This window comes from Podarcis tiliguerta, assembly GCF_965153285.1.
Source record: "Podarcis tiliguerta genome assembly, chromosome: 12".
Lineage (NCBI taxonomy): Eukaryota > Metazoa > Chordata > Lepidosauria > Squamata > Lacertidae > Podarcis > Podarcis tiliguerta.
The window spans coordinates 11,873,966-11,900,387 of NC_139545.1; the positions used below are offsets into that span (position 1 = coordinate 11,873,966).

The 26,422-nt window shown below is 42.8% G+C and overlaps 1 protein-coding gene across 21 annotated transcripts in view; it reads right to left on the reverse strand.

Annotated features, from left to right (window-relative positions):
* Window positions 1-719: 719 nt before the first annotated feature.
* The window catches only part of TRAK1 (trafficking kinesin protein 1), a 137,805-nt gene continuing 112,102 nt past the window's right edge, over window positions 720-26,422 (reverse strand). For 10 of the 21 annotated variants that reach the window (XM_083404736.1, XM_083404719.1, XM_083404735.1 and 7 more), the window contains 5 exons: window positions 26,165-26,401; window positions 24,528-24,844; window positions 17,874-18,203; window positions 11,065-11,167; window positions 720-3,690 (listed from right to left, as the gene is read on the reverse strand). In XM_083404736.1, coding sequence (XP_083260862.1) covers window positions 2,892-3,690; window positions 11,065-11,167; window positions 17,874-18,203; window positions 24,528-24,844; window positions 26,165-26,401 — 1,786 coding nt within the window. In that variant the 3' untranslated portion in view covers window positions 720-2,891. Of the gene's footprint in view, window positions 3,691-8,808; window positions 8,897-11,064; window positions 11,168-15,063; window positions 15,142-17,873; window positions 18,204-24,527; window positions 24,845-26,164; window positions 26,402-26,422 lie in introns of those variants that run through there. The other 11 variants (XM_083404722.1, XM_083404723.1, XM_083404728.1 and 8 more) reach the window with 5 other exon arrangements.

The following is a 26,422-nucleotide window of genomic DNA, read 5'->3' on the forward strand; positions in this document are numbered from 1 at the left end:
TTTACCTGGCCAGCCTAGAAAAGCAGCAATGTATCTCTGTAAATTCATTGATCTGGGCTTATTACTGATATTATTGAGTTCTGTAAATTCATTGATCTGGGCTTATTCCAGTGAGAAGAGTGCTGAGAAAGTATTCCCAAATCGTATTTAGCTGGGGAGAAAGTCTCTCCAGAGCACTTCTGAGTCTGGCTTCTGTTGGGGAAAAACCTGGCCTATTTGTGTGTGCAGAGAAAAACGGGTTAGTGGAAGGTGTGTGAATGTGTGACTCCGTGGAGGAGCAGGGCTGGTAAAAGCCAGTCTTTCTGGGCTTCTTGTCTCTCCAAATGAAGGCAAGCTTCCCTCCACAGGTGACAGGTCACTGCATTCTGCTCTGCTTCCCAGACAAAAAATTATTTGGAATCTGGCATCCCATTTCACAACCGAAATAACAAGTATTGGAAGACAGAAACAGGGGGGAAATGCAGGAAACACAAATCCAGAAAATAATCCACAATATAACCTTTATTGGTTTATTCAATTGTGAATAAAATAGAAATGTAATTCTTCAATGCCTTGTGACCTGATTTTCCAGTGGTTAGACACCTTTATTGGTTTATTGATATTCAATTGTGAATAAAACAGAAGTGTAATTCTTCAGTGTCTTGTGACCTGATTTTCCAGTGGTTAGACACCTTCTTTTATTTAAAAAGAGTAAATAATAATACTTCCAAACTTCATCGTTGGGTTTTTACCATTTTATTCCACAAATGAGCTCATGGTCTCTTGGTACACGAAAAGGTCCTCATACATTCGTGATTTTTTTTTTCACCTATTCAAAATTGTTAATTTATTGGTTGTCTTAAGATACATTCAGATAAAAAGATTTAAGTTATGTTCTTGCAAATTGCAATTAAGTGCACACAGACAAACAGCAAGAAGAGGCAATGACGAAGTGCTAAAATGTCGGTAGAATAAATAGAAATCTAGAAGCCCATGCACTCGCTAATGATCCCCTCCCTTGCTGTCCTCTGACATTCTCAATATTCATAGCAGAATTGCAACTAGCTAATCCGTGAACAGATAACCCGGCTCATCTGCCGCTCATAAAAAACGACAACCGCACAGTTCCACTACTGCAAATATTTATCAGTGCTAATGATTTAGTAACAGTCTGGCACAACGGCAATGCACGGTATGTAGTGAGGTACTGGCATCAAATAAATAAAGTGGGTTTGGTTTTAAATCAAGTCAAGAACAAGCCACCCACACAACTAGGCACACCAACTGCTTCAAAACATAAGCTCAAAAATAAACCTGACCTGGGACAGGAAGTTCTGTTGAATAGCCCCCCCCCCCCAAAAAAAAACCCCAATGGAAGTTGCACAAGAATGCTCTGGCCAAGCTGCCATCTTCTTGGCGGAAGAACTTAATGGTGGCTTGTGATCCTCGTTTGTTTTCAGTTCTTTCCAGATGTTGTTTCAAGTTTCTACATACTGGGTCATTTTGGACGCAATGCTACAGCGCTAAATTATGATTTAGCGTTAAGTGAATGAACCTTGGAAGCACCCTCAAGGTCACAAACATCTGCTTCCACTTTCAAACTAACCAGAGCTCCCTGTGAAGTCCAAAGTTAGGGAAACTCATTAGTTTATCCTTATGGTTAGTGAACAAGCCAGGATCATAAACCAGTCTGATCCTGATTTGTGTGAACGAACCATTAAAAATATATGTAATACTAAATAATGAATTAGCCTTACAATTAGAAAAGTCTTTGGGGGAAGAAAAGTCCAAATACTGAAGATTTCCAAAAGGTATTAGGGCGGATGATGTAAAACCATTTGCTATTAGCTCTATCACATGGATCGGATGGAAACAGATATGTATGAAAAAGACAATTATACCGTCACTTAAAATAGCAATGGTCTAACCCTGTTTATGAAGTGATCCATTGGGTCATTTTAAATACCTCAAAATCTGGAGGTAAAGAATAGATGGAAATATTTATCCTTCACTTGTACCACTCTTCCTAAGCTATTTTTGAAATTATTCTCTTAAGGACACATCTTTTGGCAATACTGTACTACATTTGTTTAAATTTAGGCTTTTAAACATACCTACAATCAACTCTTTCAGTGACTTTGGCTCCTCATGAAAGCAAGATACAAGATTTTGTTTTGTTTCTGAGAGGTGTGTATTTTCAGTGTCTGCAACAAAACACTATTTAAAGCACTTTTCCTTCCACATTCCAGCGCAGCATTGAAAATAATATTAACACAGGACATGAAACAGCAGCAGTAGAGGTGTGTTTTCTTCCTGGCACCTAGCAGACCTAGCAGTCACTCTCAACACATTATTACTTCAAGTTTATTTTGTAAGAAAAAAGATCATTTGAATATTCCCCCTCTCATCCATAAAGGCAGAATAAGATGTTCAAGATGCTAATCTACTTGCTTTGATGAACTACAAAAATTTCTTGTGTTTATAGGAGTTACTATGTGTGCTGATATCCCACAGTTTGGAAAGAATGATCTGTAACCCTTTGCTAGATGAGGCTAGTTCCAATATCAAGCTAGGCTAACTAAGAATTCTTTATTTTTATTTTTTCTATCCAAGGATTGCTCTTTTTTTTTTCAGTGCAAAGAAAAACAAAAAACACCCTTTCCAAAAGGTTAGCATGTTAAATTGTCAAAACAGTGTCATGATTCACTTTATAATACATCTGGTACATATTTACATCCTGTACAAAGTTTACACTCTTCCCCTCCCCCCCACCCCCCATTAGGCACAAAGTTGATTTGTCAAACTCAATGGTAAATGGAAGAAGAAAAATCTGTTGTTGTTTTTAAAAAAACTGTCTGAAGAAGGAGCGCTTTCGTTTTCTCCTTTACAAGTTCGGCCGCATCTTAAGCCATTCACCGTAAGCTGGTTTGCTTAGGAAGCTTTGCTCCCATCAACAGGCCAGGAGTAAAAGACGATGGCGCTTTCATCTGCATGCTGGAACCCACCATCGTTGGAAAACTTCGGTTTCTCCTAATGCCGCTGTTCAGCTGAAGACCCCCAATGGCACTTGTCACAGAAGGACCGCCCAAGGCCAGGTCTTCTGGTACCAGGCTCCCAGGAGCAAAGGCCTTCATTGGCCTTTGTGCCCCGGGGAAAAGAGGTCCTTGCACGTCCGCCAACGCAGGGGCTTGCGGCTGCCCCGAGCCCACCGCTTTGGCAATCCCAAACTTTTTCACTTTGTCCACGAGGTTGAGGTTCGAGACGGACACATCCGTTTGGCTCTCGCTGCTGCGGATGTTCTTTTTCTCCCGCACCTCCTTCAGAATGGAACTGGCCGGCTTGGAAGCCAAGAAGTTGTCGTACGGGGGGCTGGTGCATTTGAACTCAAAAGACGGCGGGGAGGAAGAAGGCGTCTGCATAGGCGAGTTGGGGGGAGTGGAAGGAATGACGGCCATTCTGGGAGCGTAGGTGCTCAGGAGGGAACTCCTGCCGGCGCGGTCCCAGCTCTGCGGGTTATACACTGCCGCCGATATCCCACGCTCTTTGAGTAGCCACACCAGACCCAAGGAAGTGCTCATGGTGGTTGTAGACTCCCGGAGGTTGGTGAAGGATTCGACCAAACTCAGGCGCCGAGGGGTGCACGGCGTGGCCACGGGGGTGCCTTTCAAATTGCCAACGCTGCTACAAGCTGGAGTAGGTGCTGCGTTAAGGCTGGCAGGGGGGAGAGAAACAGAAAAACAAGTCAAGGTCTCCATCGGAATACTGACTTTCAAACTGCCGCTGCTTGATAAACCCACATATAAAAACGTAATCCAATTGCCTCAGATTATTAAAGGTCAGCTAGAGAGACGATGTTTGTCTGAGGTAGTAGGAAAAATGAGTTCTCAACCACCATTCTCAGGAATGATTTGAGTACAGTCGGAAGACGAACGGAATCCATTCCGGAAGTCCGTTTGACTTCCAAAACGTTTGAAAACCAAAGCACGCCTTCTGATTGGCTGCAGGAAGCTCCTGCAGCCAATCGGAAGCCGCGGAAGCCCCATTGGACATTTGGCTTCCAAAAATAGTTTGCAAACCAGAACACTCACATTTGGGCATTTGCGGCATTCGGGAGCCAAAACATTTGAGAAATAAGCTGTTCAAAAACCAAGGGACTGTTGTACCTCGGTTTTTGAATGTCTCCGTTGACAAATGTTTCGGTTTTCGAATGCCGTAAACCCAGAAGTAAATGCTTCGGTTAACAACCTAATAATAGGATTGCACCTGTTTGTAAGTGTACCAACAGAACTTAAGGGAGCTACACAGACAGAACATATTCCATACAGTTATGCTTTATCACTAGCTGTGAAAAAGGAATGCTTGTCCTAAACTCCCTTGTACTGAAAATTTTCATGTTTGTTTTATTTTTTGTAAACTATTTAGACGCTCCAATTACAAGCAAGAGGTACATTAGTTTTGTTAAATAATAAAAAAGAGGGTGGAAGGAATATATTCACTATTTTACAGCGGATGTTATTAAATGCAAGCTTCCTGCAAACAGGCCACATACTCGTGAGTCCCAAACTTGGCTCTCCAGCTGTTTTTGGACTACAACTCCCATCAGCCCTAGTTAGCAGGACCAGTGGTCAGGGATGATGGGAATTGTAGTCCAAAATGACCCAAGTTTGGGAAACCTTGGTCTAAACCCTAGTCTACTGTGCACCTTTCCGGATGATATTAAATTTGGGAAATACAGAAGATTCTTATAAAACCAAATGCACATTCTAGATTATGCAAATTGGCGACATTATGGTTGAGGAAACGGGGGGAAACTCCAGACAATGTGATCATGTACAAAAGCTACCTTAGTCTTGTGGCTTCTTGTTCTCTATGCTCAATGGGGCAGCAACATTATATCCATTTCTTTCATCAGCTTATTTCCATTTAACACACAGCAGAAAGGAAACCCCACAAGTAAGCAAGTAAGTGTACGGAGACCAATGCTTACATTTTTTTTGCTCCTACCCACCTAAAAGAGGTCTGGTTATTATTAGGGGAGGTTGCGAGCTCACAGCTTCTCACCCACACCATGCAATTGTTTGATCAACTGCTGATTAGTTGTTTTATTTTATTCTACCTTCTGATCCTACCAGGTAAACTCTGAACAACAGGCCAGAAAATAGCCATCAAACGCCATTCCCATGAAATGATGCAGAGCAGGCAATGTGCACACTAAAAATGCATGCTTGGTCAATTTTTGCAAGTTATAATAGCTGGTTCTTCCTCTAACAAGGGCTGGTTTAATGAGGTTTCTATTATCAAGACATTCTGATTACAGTGATGGCAAGAGAAACTGTGCAGAAGAACATGAATTATGACGTTCACAAATCCTGCTACAGTGGTGCCTCGCAAGACGAAAAGAATCCGTTCCACGGGTCTTTTCGTCTTGCGGTTTTTTCGTCTTGCGAAGCAAGCCCATTGACGGAGTAGCGCTATTAGCGCTATTGGCTAAAAAAGGGCTAAAAACGGCTTTTAAACACTTGGGAGATTAGCGGTTTTGCTGCTAAAATGCTTTTAGCAACTTAGCGATTCAAAATAAGGGGTTTTGGAGCAAAAAAAAAATTTCAAATTTTTCCGTCATTTTTCGTCTTGCGAAGCAAGCCCATAGGGAAATTCGCCTTGCGAAGCGCCTCTGCAGACGGAAAACCCTTTCGTCTTGCGGGTTTTCCGTCTTGCGAGGCATTCGTCTTGCGGGGCACCACTGTACATAAATCTCTGCCATGAATACTCGCTACAAAACAAAACCGCCACTGAAATCACTAGCTGTATTCCCGCTGACTGAGTTTTGGTTTGGAGCAAATATAAAATTGGGAGGGGGGGGCCTTAAAAAAACAAAACCAGTACACTCTGTTGATACAAAGTATATTGGTGAGAATTCATTTTGGGAGCTATAAGACTAGTGTGAGCAGATTGTCGTGGGGCTGACTCAAACAGCTGCTGTTTCGGCATGGGTTAAATAGGGTCTTGTAAAAAAAAGTAATAATTCTACCCTGCTAGGATTCTGCCACTGAAAACTGGTGTGGGAGGCTTATGAGGGAGCTAAAGGAACATTTATTTGAGGTGTAATCCCATGCACTGGCTGCTATGGGGCCATAACTGAAATTATGGTGTAGTTAAAGCACACTTTATGAACATTCAGGGACACATCCTTATCACTGCATGTGATACATGGCGACATATCCTGAAAAGTCACATTGATTGGGCTGTGTGTCAAACAACTCATGAAGCCAGTTCAACATATGCACCTATGTGTATTCTTCCCTCCCTAATAATAAATAATAATAATAATAATAATAATAATAATAATAATAATAATATTGTCATGAGAAGCTGCCTCGGGAGAAGCCAAAGAGAGTACACAGAACTTGAGAGTACACAGAACTTAGTCATCACAGCAGCCTGCTCCCTGCTGCATAGCAAATATGCCCTCTTGTGGAGTGCAGCTGTAATTCCAGTTGTTTGATAACAGCCAACCAACTTGGTTAAGAGCGCTAAGGGCAATTATCCACATGGCTTGTTTGACATGGCAGCTGGGGTGAAATGAAGTCATGTCACCACCATATCGTACACATACAGGGGGAAAGTGGCGGAAAATATTACATTTCCCCCTCAGGTGAACAGGAAACCAACATTCCTTTGTGCTAGGTCAGGCATAGGCAACCTTCGGCCCTCCAGATGTTTTGGCCTACAACTCGCATGATCCCTAGCTAACAGGACCAGTGGTCAGGGATGATGGGAACTGTAGCCTCAAAACATCTGGAGGGCCGAAGGTTGCCTATGCCTGTGCTAGGTGCTCTCAACAAGTGAATGTCACTACAAGTCACTGCAAACTGCTGCAGCCCTGGGGATATGTTTTGTCACATTGACAAAAGCATTGCACATGAAAAATACAAACATGTGCGTGCAACAGTGAGTATGTGTGCGCACACAAATGTTTCTTTTTATAGACATTGTCTGTGATCTTGCCCTAGGTTTAGCGACTTGAATCGGTCCTTTGTGCAGAAGGAAAGTTTAACAAAATCTGCTCTAATGTGCTAATAGAGAAGCTTGTCCATTCTCACTCATTCCAGGCTTAAAATACTCCTTGATATTAGTCCTAGGCTAGGGCTGGCAGGTAGACTGGAGCAGTTCTGCAGCAGTTACTGGAAGGGAAACATGATAGCTTCCACATAATCCCACACTCGGAAGGAGCAGGCAGGTTCTTTTGCATAAAGGAGGAAGCAACAGAACCTAGGTGAATTACTATGGTGCCTGGAGACAATCATCCCATTCTATTTTCAAATAAGGAACTTGCAAAAACTCTTGGGCATGTGATGCTGTACAAGATTCACAAAAGAGAAATGACTGTGTTCTAGTATTCCAGGAAATCCTGGTTTACTTGGTTTCATGAATAAAAATAGTTCGACTAATTTAAAAGGGAGTATCACATCAAATCTGGGATAAAAAAGGTCCTTTTCTGTTTAGTATCTGTAAATGGCTGCAGCCTTTACCCTTGTCTTTTCTACCCCAAAATGGATTTATGGATTAGTCTTCCTGATCAAGCAATATACGTGCTAACTAGGTGCTGGGAATGGCTTGTAAAATACACTTGGGAAAGAAGTTCATTTTGATACCTCCATAAGAGTTGCTGGGCATCTGCACTGAATCTTACTCTCTCTTTAACCTTTGCCAAGAGTAGTCTGTTCTCAAAATCTTTAAGAATGCCTACTTAAGAGTAGGTTACTATACTCATATTGCCGGGGCAAGGGGCATTTATGTCAGATTCACTAGCGCTCAAGTCCTGGAGCAGGAGCTACCAAACATATCAGATTTAGAAAGGCTTAATTTTAAGGCAGGTGCATAAACATTTTCCTGTACTTCCTTCAGTCACCACACTCCCCGAGATAAATCGCTAACTACTTTCAACTGCAAACTCCTTGGGACCAGGCCTTGCACTCTTCTCCACAGCATCAAATAAGCTGAGGTTGCTGCACAAACAACAAAAGGTACATTTCAGAGACCATATAACACTGGTCCTGAAAGACCTACATTGGCTCCAAGTACATTTCCAAGCATAATTCAAAGTGTTGGTGCTGACCTTTAAAGCCCTAAATGGCCTCGGTCCAGTATACCTGAAGGAGCGTCTCCACCCCCACCGTTCAGCCCAGACACTGAGGTCCAGCTCCGAGGGCCTTCTGGCAGTTTCCTCACTGTGAGAAGTGAAGTAACAGGGAACCAGGCAGAGGGCCTTCTGAGTGGTGGCACCCACCCTGTTGAACACCGTCCCATCAGATGTCAAGGAAATAAACAACTCTCTGACTTTTAGGAGACATCTGAAGGCAGCCATGTTTAGGGAAGTTTTTAATGTTTAATATTTTATTGCTGCCTTATTCTTATTCTTATTCTTCTTCTTATTATTATTATTGCAAGAAGCGTCCCTACGCTAAAGTCGACCAACAAGGCAATGACAAGGGAGGTTGCCAGATGTTTCCAAAATTGGTAATCACCCCTATGCTAACAAAAGCAGGGCCTTGTTAGAGGGAGGAAGGCAGAGTATTCAAAATGTGTCCTGAAAACAAAGATCAAAAAAAGAGAGTAACTGTGCTTTCAAATCAGTGTTAAAACCAGCACTTCACTATATGGAACTTATAGTGTTTGGTTAGAATGCCACCTTGTGTTAGGATGTTAGGTTAGAATGGAAAGAGGGAGGTGGGACTGATCAGAAGTCTTTGAGTTAGCTGGTGCCATAAAACACTAACATTCCTTCTACAGGACTCTGCCAGCACGGAGGCTGCTGGCAGCGCTGCTCACCCCCTGTCACGCTGGTCATATTGTGTGCCCTACATCTCCTCTCAGCACAAGGTGACATAAAGCAGTCTCATCGTCTTCCTCACATGACCTGTGAAGAAGCATCATTCAGAGTTTAAGGAGCTCCACTACTCCATCCCCTTGCATTGGTAGCGCTTTGGTTCTGAATCCACAGTGAATGTCAAAGTACCGTATTGGCCTGAATATAAGCCCCCCACCCCGGGACACGGGTGGCGCTGTGGGTTAAACCACAGGGCCTAGGGCATGCCGATCAGAAGGTTGGTGGTTCGAATCCCCGTGATGGGGTGAGCTCCCGTTGTTCGGTCCCTGCTCCTGCCAACCTAGCAGTTCAAAAGCATGTCAAAGTGCAAGTAGATAAATAGGTACCACTCCGGCGGGAAGGTAAACGGCATTTCCGTGCGCTGCTCTGGTTTGCCAGAAGCAGCTTAGTCATGCTGGCCACATGACCCGGAAGCTGTACGCCGGCTCCCTTGGCCAGTAAAGCGAGATGAGCGCCGCAACCCCAGAGTCAGCCACGACTGGACCTAATGGTCAGGGGTCCCTTTACCTTTACCCCCCCCAATTCCAACCGCGAAAAGTTAAAGTGCTGCCTGAAACAGACCTACGGTAAAACGGAACGGGTGTGAGTGCCTGCGGAATTTTAAGGGAGCGGCTTATATTCTGGTATTGTCTCCCCCCTCCTTGAATTTTAAAGGTGCTGCTTATATTCGGGTGTGGCTTATATTCGGGCCAATACAGTAAATAAAAGAGACAACCCCCCCACCCCACCCTGGCCATCAGAGAGAGCAAAGTATAGATTTCAGGGTAAGCTAAGGGAAGTAGCAAGTGTACTTTGCAATGAAATTAATGTCACAATAGAAATTCACATCTTAAGCAGTAGAGATTGCCGCCAGAAGTTCAATAGGGAAGATGGAGAAAGATTTGCAGCTAAATTTGTAGCTTTTCCCAGCACCTCACAGGATGGGATCAATGGCAAATTTTATGCGGGCTGGGGAAAGAAAAGGGTGAGGGAGAGTAGGAATTCCAGAAACTGAAGACAGTTGAGGTGAAGGAATTTACATCATATCCCTTGGCTTGTTAGGACAGGTGCCCCTCGTAAAGTGGGGCAGTGGCGGGTTTCATCATGGTGTGTGTTACTATTTCTTCAATTTCTTTGTTAAGGCATTCAAAAGACCGGCCTTATTTTTACATGAAGCAAGGCTCGACAACATTTTGTGACATGGAGCCAGCCGGCGATGCTTTCTGTCGGGAGGCTCTATTCCAGGTCTCCATGGGACTTTGGAGTAGAAAAATCTATCAATTTATTAACTAATTTTACCTTGTGTGTCACGGCACCATTTAAACTGCTACAAAACTGTGTGGACAACTGTCTGTTGTTATTACATGAGTTTTTGACAACGATAACTCATTTCAAACCCTTGGACATATCTATTTTTAGGACCTTGAGGGACTTTTAGTGTACAATTACATTTAACAGACAACTGTAGTACTTTTTAAACCCCCCCCCCCATACCTGGCTAATTCTGTTAGGAATCCCTCTCCTCAGATTCGTCGATTATGCCAATTTTGCCACATTAATCTACAGTGGTACCTCAGTTCCCGAACGCCTCCATTGTCATATGTTTCGGTTCTCGATCGCCAAAATCTCAGAAGTAAATGCTTCTGTTTTTGAACATTTTGCAGAACCTGAAAGTGTGATGCGGCTTCCGCTGAGTGCAAGAAACCTTTGCAACCGATCAGAAGCTTTGCCTTGGTTTTTGAACGTTTCGGAAGCCGAACGGGCTTCCGGAACGTATTACGTTCCAGAACTGAGGTACCAGCATAGTTTCAATTATTTGAAGACTTGACTACTGTGAAAGAGACCAAGCGGCCGCCCCACTGTGAAAGAGACCAAGCGGCCGCCCCACCGTGTGCTTTCCCCCCAGCTTTGACTGTAAAGCCACTGGCTTTATTCATGACTCTGAGGCACAAAGTGACATTAATCTCATTGTGTCTTCCTTCCGTGGACACTGACATTATTACTCTCCACAGGAGCTGCAATCAGCTTTGGAGACATGCTAGATTTCTTGGATGATTCTGGAAAAATAAGTGCCACGTATATTTAAGGCAAGCTGGTGATGTGATCTGATGGGAAGTTTAGAAGGTGCCGAACCTTGAAATATATGCATCTCTCCAAATCCCCTTGCCTTCTGGGCTAAGGCACTCCCCTGCCCCAGGGAGCTCTCGGGAACCCCTTACCTTGGAGTGACTCGTGTGAGCTCATCAGAAGGGTGCAGAATGCGGCAGGTGGTGAAGGTGAAGGTGGAGTTGGTTTGTGACATGCACTTCCCAGGATGATGTACTACATCAAAAAGAATAGAACATTCTTTGCATTTATATATAAAGGGGGGGGAGAAAAGAAAAGATCTGTGCACTCAAACAGATGGACAAGCGATGCGATACTTCTCGTGGGATCGATGCAGGGAAGGTGAAATACACCAGGCGTAGGATTTGATTCACTCTCTTTAGCACATCCATCTCCAGGAGGAGAGTTCGTCATCAGAGCTAACACCTTTTCGGTTCTTGTATTCTTTAGGGCTCAAAAACAGGCTCTGATGCCTTAAGGATTAGGAAGCCCAGTCCTCCTAGCAAGTTTAAGTAACTAATGTGCTCACAGACCAGCTGGGTGGCATGGTGGCTCCTCTCTCGTGGTGGCTTATCATTAACCCAGCCAGGTGGGGAGGGTATAAGGTATTATTATTATTATTATTATTATTATTATTCCACTCTGGGAGGGAAATAGAACAGCAAGATCATTTGAGAGGGGCTAGTGATGTGGTTACTTAATATGCCGCCATTTCCCCCAGCAATCACATTGTCAACTTCCCCCCCTGATTTAGTTGTTCTAACATTGCCAAAGTTGCAGGCAGAGGAGCCACGGCAGGAGTGGTAACCATGCCACAACCGTAACTTTAAGAATTGGTCTCAATATCCATTTCCACATTAGCCTTTTCTGAAGAGGCAATGCCGGTAGGAGATTTAAACAAGTCCAGCCGGCAGACAAGACCTTGGCGGCTTGTGAAAGAAATCAGCAAAGCCCGGAATGATTACGCATTTCAGCTTCCCCCATATTGATCCGGGCAAAAGTATCCCGTCATCTTTTGTTTCAGTAATGGATCCCAGTAGAGAGGCAGCAGTAAATATTATGTACATTAAAATATGTACATAACAGAACACATGTGTGTTTCTTTTTGTGCCCGGAGACCGGTGTAACCATTTTGGAACCACTACTGTCCATCTGCGACATTTCCTTGCCTTTTCCCCTCCTCCCCGACCAAAGACAGAACCATCTGCAGCTGCACAAGATAGCAATTACGTCATATTCATTCATAAAAATATTGCCATATGTTAAGCAGAAAGGGAAATATATTTGCCGTAATTTTACAGTGCTGCAGCAAGACACAGTTGCCGGCACCCTAGATCATAACAATATTTTTTATAGTTTATTTAACACGTCCTTAATTTGTGTTTAGAAATTGCTGTAGAGTGCATCTGTAGAACGCAAACTGGAACTAGCCATGAAGTATGTCACACTGCTTAAGATTCTTTTAACCCCTGTCCACATTTTAACACAATGCGTATTCTTACATACATTATAAAAAACATGCCTTTGTCAAGCCTACAAAGGTGTGAGAGAGCGAGGCAACCAATCTAAACAGATATTCCACTGGATCCAGAGTTCCAGGAGTAAAGTTCCATGCACAGAATGGGATATCCCGAGGTCAACAGATCCTGCAAAAAATCTTATTCAGAAGATCGGTAGACCTTCAGTATGGGAAATGGTGTAGGGGGCTACAGAGGGAGCTGGAGAAAAAAACCCCCACCCCAATTTGTGGAAGCCTCTGGCGGGTCCAATTTTCTCTGTGAATGGAAGGAGCGCTTTTGGGGATTGATGCTCTACAACAGCCTTGCGCATAACGAGTGCAATGTAGCCCATCGCGGGGATTCAAACCGCCAACCTTCTGATCGGCAAGTCCTAGGCTCTGTGGTTTAACCCACAGCGCCACCCACATGATAGTTAAAGATGGTTAGGAAACTGCAATTAAATCTAAAATACAGGTGCAAGGCTGTTAGGCGGACTGAGCATTACAGTTATGTCACCCCCTGTGACATATTGCTTTGAATCCAGGTTCAATCCAAAGAGCTCTTTTTGGTCTTTAAGCAAACCTGCGCATGACTCGGGATCAGGATGCTTGAGGAACTGCTTGTCTCCAAATGTGCCTGCCTATAAACCAAAATCCTCGACAGAGGGTCTTTTTTGGGCTTTCCCTGTCATCTGAGAGGTGGCCAAGTGGCTACTGGGCAGGACCTTCTTGGTGGTGGCATCTTAACTATGGAATGAATGCTCTCTCCCCCCAGGGAGGGTCATCCAACTCATCCAGCACCTACTTTGATGTAATTTCAAAATCAGGCAAAAACAAACAAAAATCTCTATTTTCCCAGGCCTTTAAATGTGTAATTTTAATTACTGGGAATGTGCTTAAGGGTGACCGTCTAAAGTCCTGGAGGGGAAAAAATTAACACACACCATGCTGTACAGGGCTATGTGCATGCCTGTGTGTGTCTTTATAGTATGCAGGACAAATGCAAGAAAAAAATGGGAATAGAATTTGAGAATAGGGAAGCAAATATGTATTCAGCACAGTCACGTGAATAGAGATGGCAAATGAGGAAGGAGGATTAAGGCAGTTTAGAATTTATATGTATGAGAGGAATGGGGAAAAGGAAAGTACTTGTTGGTACCTTGAAAGCATGGGCTGTGGCAGAGAAGCCGTAAGGGTGCCACCACATTTTAACCAAGACCACTTCCACACCCCTTGTGTCCTAGGGCTGCTGGAGCTGTGCTAATTCTCCCCCTTCTGCCACGTGACATACTTTATGGTTAAGTCCCTTTGTTGCAAAGCGATTCAGAAATTCGAAGGACGTGCATCCAAAATGTTCCTTGAAGTACAACCCATTTCGTTACGACAGCAAAGATCTCATGATTGCATAGGTTCTGATTCACTAAACAAGCCTTAGTAAGTTAGTGGTGTTAAAACATGCACAAAAAAACATGCCAGTGAGGTTTCCTGTGACTGTTGATCTTCCTCCTCCTCCTCCTCCTCTCAACATTTAACACGTCCCCAAACACATAGTTTAGGGTGAAAGGACATATACAACGGTTTGACACATGGTTTTGAACAGAGACATCACATCCACATGCCACTCCATACTTCTAGAGAGGCTGAGAAAACGCACAAGGTCCTTTTCTCTTGTCACTACCGTTTAGTGTATGACTTGAGGCATGCACACACAACACAACTAAGAAGACTCATGTGTAGCTATGCAGGCCTTGGAGAAGGAGAGGGGGGACTTTGGCCTTCCAGATGTTTGGCTACAACTCCCACCAGCCTTTACTGTTAGCCACAGTGACTGGGGTTGATGGGAAATGTAGTTCAGAAACACCTGGAGGGCCAGAGTTTCCCCATCCCTGCCTGAGAGAGGAATTGCCTGGATGAAAGTGAGACAGCCTGACAAGTGAAGGGGTCTACGCAGGTGAAAAGCGACTCAAGATTTGCCCCGTCACACACAGTGTTATGAATTCTATTAATGGTTAACACATAGATCTCAGGACAATGTTTTTTTAAAGAAATCTCTACATCACCTCTAGAACTGATGCTGATGCTTCAGGGATTAGGGTAAGCAAGGTAAATTAGTTAATATATAAGGGAGGGAGGGACTGGGCCTAGCAATCATGATTCTCTGTGTATCATGGAGAATAAGCAGAAGGTTAAAATATGCTGGAGAAAATCTCAAATAACCAAAATGGAAAGGAAAAGTTATTTGGAGAAAAGTATCTGAACACTTGAGATGGAAATTAAAGTAAGACAGTAAGCGTAGCGCTAGATGACAAATTAAAATAGACCAAAGCAATGCAAGTTTTAGATTAGGTGATTGTTCCAACTGTGAAATGCAGAGACTGTTGTCCCCGCAAGATCCACTTTATAAAAGACACCAATTTTGCTTTCCCGTAGAATTATATTAGAAGAATTCCAACTGCCCTGATAAAAATTAAATTAAAACTCATTGTTATGAATGAATAAGAAAGATAGGAAAAGGCTGCTAAAAGTAGCAATTGAGCCCAGTAAGAGGAGTGTAACATTGAGAACCAAAGGGAAATCAATTTCTAGAGCTCAAGGACGGATCCTGCAAATATACCACTAGGGAAACCTTGACAAACAGCATCCTCCAGCAGTCAACAGCGGAGCTTTTCACATGTCCGTAGCATTCTCTGTCCTTTGAACACAATAGGAAATAGTGAGCTTCCTGTAAATTAACAGTCTTTCAAAAAGAAAAAGAAAAGAGACAACCCAAAGGTTTCATCCTATGCAGTCCACAAAAAAACACATCTTATTACAAGGTCAGAAACACAGCTGCTATAAAACAGGCAAGGAGAATCAGGTCTTGCCATTGTGGTTTGAAAGACAAAGCACAATAAAGAGCTAAACATTGGTCGAACGAACAATCACAAATCTGTTGCACAGAAGAGAACGAAACACCTACTTTTGTAGCATTAAGATTCTGGACAGGCCTACACAGATACGCTAGCCAGGGAGAAGCATGTGAGTCTCTGCCCTGGCTAGGATACTCAGAAGAACAGACACCCCAAGTTCTCAGGAACCGCCGAGAACTCAAAAGGTCATCTTAAGTGCTGCTCCAAAATCTGAAGCAGGTACAAACTTCCGTCTACTCTAAAAGTTCACAATGCCATGAGACACCCCCTCTCAAGTCATCAGGCGCAGGCAGAGGATTTGGGGGAAGATCTGATGTGCTGGGATTTGCAGCAAGCAGAATCAGTGCAAAACGACACCTGCTCCACCTGCTCAGTGCAACTGAGTTAGCATACACAAGGGCCAATGAAAAGGACTGGGGACTTTCAGATTCTATGATGTGTGCGAGGAAACTAAAAAGCAGCAGTCACACATATTCTTCAACTGGCACAAACACTTTCTGATATACATTTCATATTTGGGCAAATAATGTTCATTCTGTGGAAGCAGCACTTGATTCTGAAAAGAGCTGTGCACTGAACTACACACTCACTCACCCACCCAATAATTTTATGGCTTAAGGCCACAACACGATTATTATTGCAGCTAATTATATAAGCTCCAGACCTGAAGGATTTCTCTGAGTTTGGTTTGTGAAATTATTATTATTATTATTATTATTATTATTATTATTATTACCCCCGCCCATCGGGCTGGGCTTCCCCAGCCACTCTGGGCAGCTTCCAACAAAATATTAAAATACAGTAATGCATCAAACATTAAAAGCTTCCCTAAACAGGGCTGCCTTCAGATGTCTTCTAAAAGTCTGGTAGTTGTTGTTCTCTTTGACATCTGGTGGGAGGGCGTTGAGAGTACTGTTCTATTCCAGAACAGTTAAAACTATCAATCTTCTCAATCAACATGAACCAAAAGTTCATGTTATAAGCATAGAGGCATGGCAGCACAGAAGTGAAAATTCAGTTCTCCTGCAAAGTGCCTTAAGGGGCACCTTCTCCTGTTTCGGTCTGACAGGAAAGTGGTGAGAAACCTAGTCATGGCACTACAGAATTATTTCCCCTTCCAAACCCAAACTCCTTAAATATTGGCTCCGTCAAAAACCAGCTGAGGGTGCTGCCAGGACAGCTATGCTAGGAAACGTTTTTTTAAAAAAAACTTCCAACCCAGACTGAGGCCCCCACCAGCGTGCAAAAGCATTATATGTAGTTAGAATCAGAATTGCCAAGTTGGAAGGGACGACGAGGATCATCTAGTCCAACCCCCTGCAACGTAGGAATCTTTCATCCAATGTGGAGCTCGAACTCACAACCCTGAGATTTAAGTCTCATGCTCTACTGAGCTATCCCTCAGTTGAGTCCTAAAGAATAACTGACCTGAAGGGACCTAATCCTACATACCGTATTTTTCGCTCTATAGGATACACCGGACCATAGGAGGGGGAGAATAGGGGGAAAAAATTCTCCCCCTCTCTGCTCAGTGCCCCTTCAGCGAAGCGGCAGGAGAAACGGAGCCCCTTCCATTTCTCCTCCCACTTCGCTGAAGGGGCGCTGCGCAGAGAGGGAAAACTGTGCAGCGCCTCTCCAGCCAAGCGAAGCCTGGAGAACAAGAGGGATCGGTGTGCACCGACCCCTCTCGCTCTCCAGGCTTCAGGCGGCTATCTGCAAGCCTTCGGAGTGCAGCGGGAACTCCTGCTGCGCTCCGAAGGCTTGCGGATAGCTGCCTGAAGCCCCCGGAGCGCAGTGGGAGTTCCTGCTGTGCTCCGGGGGCTTCAGGCAGCTTCAGCGAAAGCAACACAAAGCCAAGGAGCGCGGGGGGAGCTCTCCCTCTGCACTTCGGAGGCTTCGTGTTGCTATTGCTATCGCTATCATTGCAAGGAGCCTGAATTTGCTGCATAAGACGCACACACATTTCCCCTTAATTTTTTTTTTGGGGGGGGTGTGCGACCTTTAGAGCAAAAAATACGGTAAATAATGAGACTATGCTTGTGTTCAATCACTAGGTCCTGTTTGCTTCCTCTTGCGATGAACAGCACTTCAAGAGCAACCTGGAGAAATAATATAGGCGCTGAAACCCAACTCCTGCTTAACAACAACAAAAAAGGATGTTTTTTTTAACACTGCAGCTTCCATACGGACACACGTATATGCAGACACACAACACCAACATCTCTTCTCTCGGGACCTTAACTGAATCACATTCTTTTTAGCAGCCTTCTCTTATCAAAAAAAAGAAAACCAAAAATGAACCATGCACTTTTTTTTTAAAGTACAGCAAAATCAATGATTTGTTAGAAGCAATCGTTTTGGAAACGGTCTCGTGTTAATCGCTGAGCACACGATTGTGCAGAAGCTACACATGAAGCAACACTACGGATGCTGCTCTGGAGAGACGTGAGAATGGCCCAATAATCGACATCCTGCAAACACGGCAGTTGTGCTGGACTTAATGAGGTTCCCTCACCAGACCCCTCATCATCGTCAGTCGCCGGTTCCTGCATCTCCTCTGGGGAAGCCTGAGAGCGACTTGGGGGATTCTCGCTGTCTGAAACAGTCCCTTGCGCTTGTGACCTCTCACCTGAGGTCTCGGTGTGATGCATCGACGGCGAGGTAGTTAGGCCCTTGTATGTAATGTCACCTGACTCGTCTTCTTCAAAATCGTTAAGGCAGTATACTTCGTCCTGGTCGAGGTCAAGAGTCCGGAAGCCCTTCGTGACAACCCCGGGCCGTGGGTCGAGGATCCCCCCAAGGTGAGGCTGGGCAAGCTGTTGCCAGTGGTGCAAAGTGGCAGAACCTTGCGGGGAAACAAAACAACAGCAGAAAGTCAGAACCTTTAGGGATTTCCCGTTGTGAACTAGGCTGCTTAAGGATATTGACACATTAAATCTTCACTTGCTTCAAACTCCCCAAACTCAAACTTGTTCTGTAAGGTAACTAACAACAGGAAAGTGCATATTAAGGTATTGCTTATGTATTTACTAAAATAAAATTAAAAAATACTAGTGGGTGAAGAAATGGTTTTTGCAAAAACCCTTGCCAAAGGGAGAGACTGTTGTCATTCAGGTATTTCCAACAAGATTAACGCCAACTGTGTGTGTGCACCTATTTATGAAGGCCTACAATCTAAAAGGGGAAAAAACTCCAGATGCAAGGAATAAGGTGATTCCTGATCTGTCAAAAGTTTTAGGGAGCAAACCTTGTACAGGGGCATGTTTCTAGCAGTAACCCTCAGATTCAAGCAACATTATAGGACAGGAGTCACTATGAGATTACAGTGGACACTTAGGTTGCGAACGTGATCTGTGTGGGAGACATGTTCGCAACCCACAGCACCCGCAACCCGCAGCGCCGCGTCTGCGCACGCGCGGGTTGCAATTTGGCGCTTCTGCACATACGCAAAGTGCAATTTAGTGTTTCTGCGCATTGCCAAGCGCCAAAACCCAGAAGTAACCCGTTCCAGTACTTCCGGGTTTCAGCGGGTCCATAACTGGAAAATGAGCAACCTGAAGCATCTGTAACCCGAGGTATGACTGTATTTTACAGTGTCTTGTGCTAGAAATGTGCCCCTGAGGAATTAATTTTTCCTGAAATGCATTGGGCCTGAAATAAATAAACACCTAGAATTTGTTCTTTTTTTGCTTTCTGGTTTGTTTGTTTTTTGCAACTTGGTTTTGTGGTTGGTTTTCTGCCTTTAACCTAAAAGCAGAGATAAATAGTAATATAACCCAGCAAAATAAAAATGGAACCAATATGAACATTTGTGGGGAAATGGCATACTAAAACCCATACTGGGAAATAGTCAGGAAGTATGAACATCAAGTATTTCTGGACTAGTTTGTGAAGACTGAAGGGATGTGAAAGAAACAGTGCTATGAGAGGGTTCTAGAATTTAGCACTAGATGCTAAAAGACGAACTGCTATACAGAATGGTGCAAACTACATCAACTCTACAAATATCTTTTAAAAATCCACACCATAATATCATTTTCTACTTGCAAGACTACCAAACTTTTATTTTGCACAGAAAATATGTTCCACTATACCTGTAGATTTGTCCTTGGATTGGAAAGATTTTGAGTGAGGGGGGGAAATGTGCAATATAAAGAATATCAGTACAAGTACTTTATTTTCTACTAAGATTATAATTTCTAGTGTGGGGCCAAAATTCTGGTTAAGGAAAATGGGAAGATGACTGCTGTGTAACCTCACATTAGGAAAAGGCTGAAACCCCTGTATTATATGAAACTCTGCAGATTCTACTAAAATTGGCCTCAGAAAAGATAATAAATTTGGTGATATTACTAGAAAAAAGGGTGGCCACATGAGCCAAATGCAGCTGTTTTGAGTCAGTATAATGCTAAATACTTTAGACTATGGGTAAAGTCTCCAGATGCTGTTGGACTACAACTCCCATCATTGCTAACCACTGGCCATACTGGCTGGGACTGATGGGAGATGAAGTCCATTAACACTGGAGAGCCAGAGATTCCAAAGCCCTTCTTTAGATACATTCACAGTGCAATCTTACGCATGTTTACTTGGAAGCAAGGCCAGCCAAGGTCAATGTGGCTTACTCCCAAGTAATCATGGTTGGGTTGCAGTCTCAGTTATTTCGATTTTTAAGAAGGAAAGGGAAAGATTGCTACTTTTTTGTATTTGTCCAGAATAAGGATGCCTATATAGGCCTAAATAAATAAACAAACTCAAGTGATTCTGTGTGCCCAAGGGGAAATGTGGGCTTTGTGTTTCAAATGTCTTTTGAAAGGTTCAAAGGTAGTGTGGGACATAGCATGCATATCTGCCACTCAAAAGCCGGGAAACTTAAGAATTTTACTGGGCTTCCTAAAGCCATTGGCCATGTAATATGAGACATTCGCCTGCTCTTTAATACACAGATTTTGCTGCAGGAGGCAAAGAGATAAAAATTACCTTAGTATCAAAAACAAAACCCCAATGAAACAAGCCATACAATTCCAGTGTGCTCCTGCAACTTTGAAAACCGCCTAATCTCTGCTGGCAATCAGTTTGAGCCCTTAATCTATATACTTCTATATAATCTATATACTTCTTATATAAGACAGTTCTTCGCTATTATTATGTCTCCCTAAAAAGGAACAAAACTCTTTCCTTTGAAATGAAAAACTGGAAATACAGAATGAAGGTTGCAATCCTATACACACTCACCTGGGAGCATGTCCCAATGAACTTAATGGGGCTTGCTCTGCAGTAGATGTGCATAGGATTGTAATGCTAGGTTTTTATTAATCAGCATCAGTTAGAGGGTTTGGCAATCATAGCAATCACAGCAGATCAATCCACTGGATAGAGACAGCAAAGCGCAGGATTGCATGTGAGGCTGCAGGTGCCATGAATGAACTCCCCTGATCCTTATGCTCATCGCCTGGGCAATTTGCTGCTATTGCGATACTTTATAAGGAAGTCAAAGAAGGTCTTTTGGCAGGGAGGGACACACAGGAGGAAGGGAAGGCAGAACAGAATTCCTAACCATCCTTGTGCTTCATTATTAAGATCTTCGAAGCAGGGCCCATCTTTCCAAGCACAACAGATCACAGAAGATTCAGAAAGAGAAATGCAGTTTAGAACAGACTATGGTAGACAAAATCCGACTGGATTCCTCATGTGTTTATTTGGCTAGGTATCTACTTGGGCTGGGGGGAAGATTAACAAAAACAAACAAATCAACTAAGAGGGCATTGGAAAACCACAATGGATCTTTTATTATGTCTTCCATTCAAAGTCGCATGGGCAGCAACCTGACAGCAGAACTTTGGCTTTCAGGTAACCATCTCAATTTAGCAGAACGACCCAAGCGCATGATGACCCAAGCTTACATAATCCCATGTTCAAACATGTACGTGAGTGGCGGATACTTTCTATATGTTTCTGATGCTTTAATGGCGACTCTAGTTTCTTCAGCATTGCTTGTAAAGGACCAGGAGAGTCATCACAAAGATCACTAATGGCTATGGAACTTAAGCTGTCATATTTGACACCAGAGTTATGGCATCAGCTGGCAAACACTGCTAAAGCAAGGGCAACATTATTCCCTTACTTTTGCAGGCATTGTTGTACAAATTTTTTAGATGGTATAATATGAGTTTCGGGGAGCTGGAGGGGCCCATAAACAGTTTCCCAAGCATGTCATTCTCATTCAAGTGTCAGTCCAGTTTTTTGTTTTGAGACAGTGAGACAATGGTGGAGGAAAAAAATCAGAGTTGCATGCAGAACATTCACCTGAACAGGAATCGCACAAAGAGAAACTTGGCGTTTTCCCACGTATGGGGCTGTGGCAACTGAGAGCCTAATATTTATTCAATGTCTATAAATATACAACCCAGTCTCATAATTTATAAATATTTGGATAAGTATATAATGATCACTGGACTGATAGGTACCTTTCTACTGACTTCATTATATAGTGCCTGCAGTTAACTAATATTATAAAAAAACAATTATGCATGGCTTTTGGAGATGATGGTGGGAGGGAGGAAGCATGTTTAAAAGACAATATTAAAAACGTTAAAATAATGAAAACTTCTCTCATAGAATCAGAGTTGGAAGAGACCCTTAGGATCATCTAGTCCAATCCTCTATAATGCAGGAATATGCAGTGGTCCCTGACAGGGATTTTTACCTATAATAGAAATGGAACTAAATAATCCACTATCACTAATAAAAATTAAAAAAAAACAAAAACACCCCTCACTGAATTTGATTTTGTTTGCTGCTGTAACTATTTCCTTAAGAAACTGATAAGAGTGAAAAGTAATAAAATGAAACTGTGCATTGGGTGAGAAAAGGTCTGTGTTTGTTCCAAATTACTTCCCCTTCTTCTCTAGCAAATTTCAATATCATTTCCTCCCAAAATGAATGTTCTTTTAAAAATTATAAGGGCTCGATTCACTCCTCAACAATGAATGCATGGTAAATATTTTTAAATGTGAAAGATGGCCAGTAATATGAATGATCTATACAAGAAGAAGAAGAAGAAGAAGAAGAAGAAGAAAAGGTTCAATACACAAAGGGGAGAAAAATAAAGTGAAAAATCAAGAGAGACAGAGAAAATGGAGACGGAAAGTTTATTGAAGAAGAAAGCAGAGAGATAAGTGGATGACAGAAACCTATTACAATGATAAGAACCAGTAAAATGAAGGTTGGTTGTCTGGAGAGATTTAAGAATTTTATGTGGGCATCTTAGGAAAGCTACAGAGGGTATTTCTTTCTTGACTTATTTGAGCTGGAAGCACATGCTACTTTTATGCACACACACAAAAATAATTTACTCACATAAAAATGAAACATAGTAACATGTTCTATGTTGTCAGACTGGTCAAAATTAGATTGATATTGCTATCGACCTGAAATAGCTTATGCATTAAAAAATGAAAACAAGTAATGAGCAGCTTTACTTAAGTTAGAAACCCCATGACTGTAATTCAAATACACAACTAAGCATTTCTGTGCGAACTTCATTTAAGTGGGACTTAAATTTAGACCGGACTGCAATATAAACGTCTCTCAGTGCCTTGAATTGAAAGAATACTGACATCCTAGTCCTGAGCTCAGCCTGACAAACGCTGTGAGGTTCGTTTGTAACAGCCACCCTGAAGGCAGCAAAACAACTCAGATACAGTGGTACCTTGGTTCTCAAACGCTGAAAACCTGGAATTAAGTGTTTCGGTTTTTGAATGTTTTTTCAGAAGCCGAACATCCAATGCGGTTGTCGGCTCTTGTTCCCAGGGCGCCTGCACCAATCAGTGTTTTTGAACATTTCGGAAGTCAAATGGACTTCCGGAGCGGATTAAGTTTTTGCTATTTATTTTGCATTTTTGTTTTTGAGGCTTTTTCGGTACATTTGCTTTTGTGACTGTGTGGAACCCAGTTCAGCTACTGACTGATTGATTAATTGATTGATTGATTGATTGAGTGACTGCGGAAATGGATAAAAGCCCCCCATCCAAACAAGGACTATCATCAGTGCAAGTAAGGGAAAAAATTCATTTTAATTTTTATCATCTACAATACTGTCTTGCTTATTTTATAGTACAGTACATTGATTATTGCTGTCATTTTATGGATCAATGGTCTTGTTAGATAGTAAAATTCATGTTAAATTGTTTTAGGGGTTGTTTTTAAAAGTCCCAAATAGCTTAATCTGTTTTGCATTACAGTGGTGCCTCGCAAGACGAAAAGAATCCGTTCCGCGAGTCTTTTCGTCTTGCGGTTTTTTTGTCTTGCAAAGCAAGCCCATTAGCGGATTAGCGCTATTAGCACTATTGGCAGTTTAAGGGCTATTAACGGCTATTAAAGGCTTAAGGGATTAGCGGTTTAGCTGCTAAAAGGCTATTAGCAGCTTAGCACTTTAGAAAAAGGGGTTGGGGAGCGGGGGAAAAACTCAAAAATTTTCGTCATTTTCGTCTTGCGAAGCAAGCCCATAGGGAAATTCGTCTTGCGAAGCGCCTCTGAAAACGGAAAACCCTTTCGTCTTGTGGGTTTTCCGTCTTGCAAGGCATTCGTCTTGCGGGGCACCACTGTACTTTCTATGGGAAAGCACGCCTTGGTTTTGGAATGCTTTGGTTTTGGAAGGGACTTCTGGAACAGATTAAGTTCAAGAACCAAAGTGCCACCGTGCAAGTGATTTGGAACTGTTGCCTAGACACCTACTGGTAGGACAACCGTAGCAAGTAATTGAGCAGCTTGCACAGAATGTAAAGAAAATAAATGGTCTTCTACAAGTTGCAGTTTAATGAATCACCAGGTGTCTCTACAATTCTTCTCCATATCAGTGCTACTTCCCCCACTCTGCAGCGTTCTACAAATATGTGAATGAAACTAGGAATTCAAATGCCATTTACTGAACTATAAAAATATACCACTGAAATATCTTAGAGTGTACACAACACACTTACTCCAGAGATTGCTTACTCAAAAGCAACAAAATCTTTTTCTCAGAAGAGTTTAAACAAGCAACGTGGATGGCTGTCTCTAAAGTAAAAGGAGTATGTGTTACAAAGATTTCCCGCTTCCTGCTGATGGAGAAGAGACCACAGAAAGTCACTAAGGAGAACAGATAAAGGCCGAGGCGCTTTGTTATCACCTTCTAAGGGCTTCACAATCTGAAGCTTCTCTGGGAGGTAAGAGCGACTGCTGATGGACATTCCTGAATAGCCAGTAAATTCGGAAAACCTGGAGTGAGTTCCCAACGACATGATACTCTCCGTTGGAGTAATGGAGCCACTGTGGAGTTCACCCTTCTCAGCCAGTTCTCTCAACTTCCTTTCCTGCTCTTCTTCAAAGAACCTCCTCTCTGACAGGTAGTTCTCCCTCCGAAGAGACAGCCTTCGAAGTGCCGTTTCCAGGTCGCTAGAGCCAGGGGTTCCCGGGGTTCCAGGTTTTTTGTTCTTTTCTTCATTTCTAAAACAAGGACAAAACACACTTAAATTTACACTGAGTGTACAAGCAACAGGAACGGGGGGGGGGGAGACACCCCAAATGCCAATACAGTGGTGCCTCGCAAGACGAAAAGAATCCGTTCCGCGAGTCTCTTCGTCTAGCGGTTTTTTCGTCTTGCGAAGCAAGCCCATTAGCGGATTAGCGCTATTAGCGGTTTAGCGGCTATTAAAGGCTTAAGGGATTAGCGGATTAGCTGCTAAAGGGCTATTAGCAGCTTAGTGCCTTAGAAAAAGGGGGTGGGGAGCGGGGAAAAATCGCAGCAACTCGCAAGACATTTTCGTCTTGCGAAGCAAGCCCATAGGAAATTTGTTTTGCGAAGCACCTCCAAAACGGAAAACCCTTTCGTCTAGCGGGTTTTCCGTCTTGCGAGGCATTCGTCTTGCGGGGCACCACTGTATTTGAAATGCCATCAAAACTGCTCTGAGCTCTCCGTAGCCAATTAACTGCTTCACCAGCAGAATATAGTAGTCTAGATTTGAAAATATAAATGGCAGGCCTAGGAATGTGCGAGGCTGACATTTTCATAGAGCCATGCGCTGTATTTAGCAATGTGTTTCTCAAATTCTTTTCAGCATCTCTTATTGTCTGCTGGCATTTTTTTTGTTCTCTAAAATTGTCATCAGAATTTCAATTTTGCAGCTATGTAAGCTAAACACACACACAATATGGATATAAATATAGATCTGCATGTATTAGAAAGGGAGGTCAGGCATTTCCTAGCATAGAAAATCATTTTGGGGATTGCACACATTTCAAAGTAACCAAATCAAGTTGTACTTGGGGCTCAATGTGGATGATGGGCAGATAATTAGAGGAGGAAAGCCTCACAGTTACAAAAATGTCAAGAATGACAAACCCCAAAAATGATTTAAACAATTCTCTTACTAGGAGGAGGATGTGTCAATAACAGAAACCAGTTAACAGCAATTGTTAAAGGAAATATAGTCATTAACACAAACATGATTTGCCTGAACCATACCACACTGGTGTTAAATTAGTGAACATTAGTTTGCAAACTTTAAGGTGCCCAGTAATTTAAGACACCCCAATATAGTTCACTTGTCCAGTGTTAGGAGGCTGGAGCAGAACAATATATGAAAATCAGGTTTCTTCTGAATATCTCACTCAGATATAGCAATATTGATCCTTCTTACAATGTTAGGCTAGCAATATTGAGTATCCTCCTAATGTACGGCTAGTATAGCATCACTGAATAGAAGAAAAGAATTAGGAAGTTCTTGTTCTGGAGATACAGCTAAACTCTAAGTATACATTACTGACCCAGAGTCAGTAGAGTCAGTTTCTAGGATGATGCTATTAGTCTTGTTGTCTATCACAAAATTGGAAATGTCTCCTCCATAGAAGCTGGATCGTGGTGTGCTGACACAGCTAGAAATGACCGAGTTCATTGCTGAAGACTGGTTAGACCCAGGGATGTTCATTGGAGAGGGAGTTAGAGATCTCTGCTTTACCACTTGGTTGATGTTTCGCACGGCATCAAAGACTCTCTTGTGATGGCTGACAAAAGACACAAGCAGT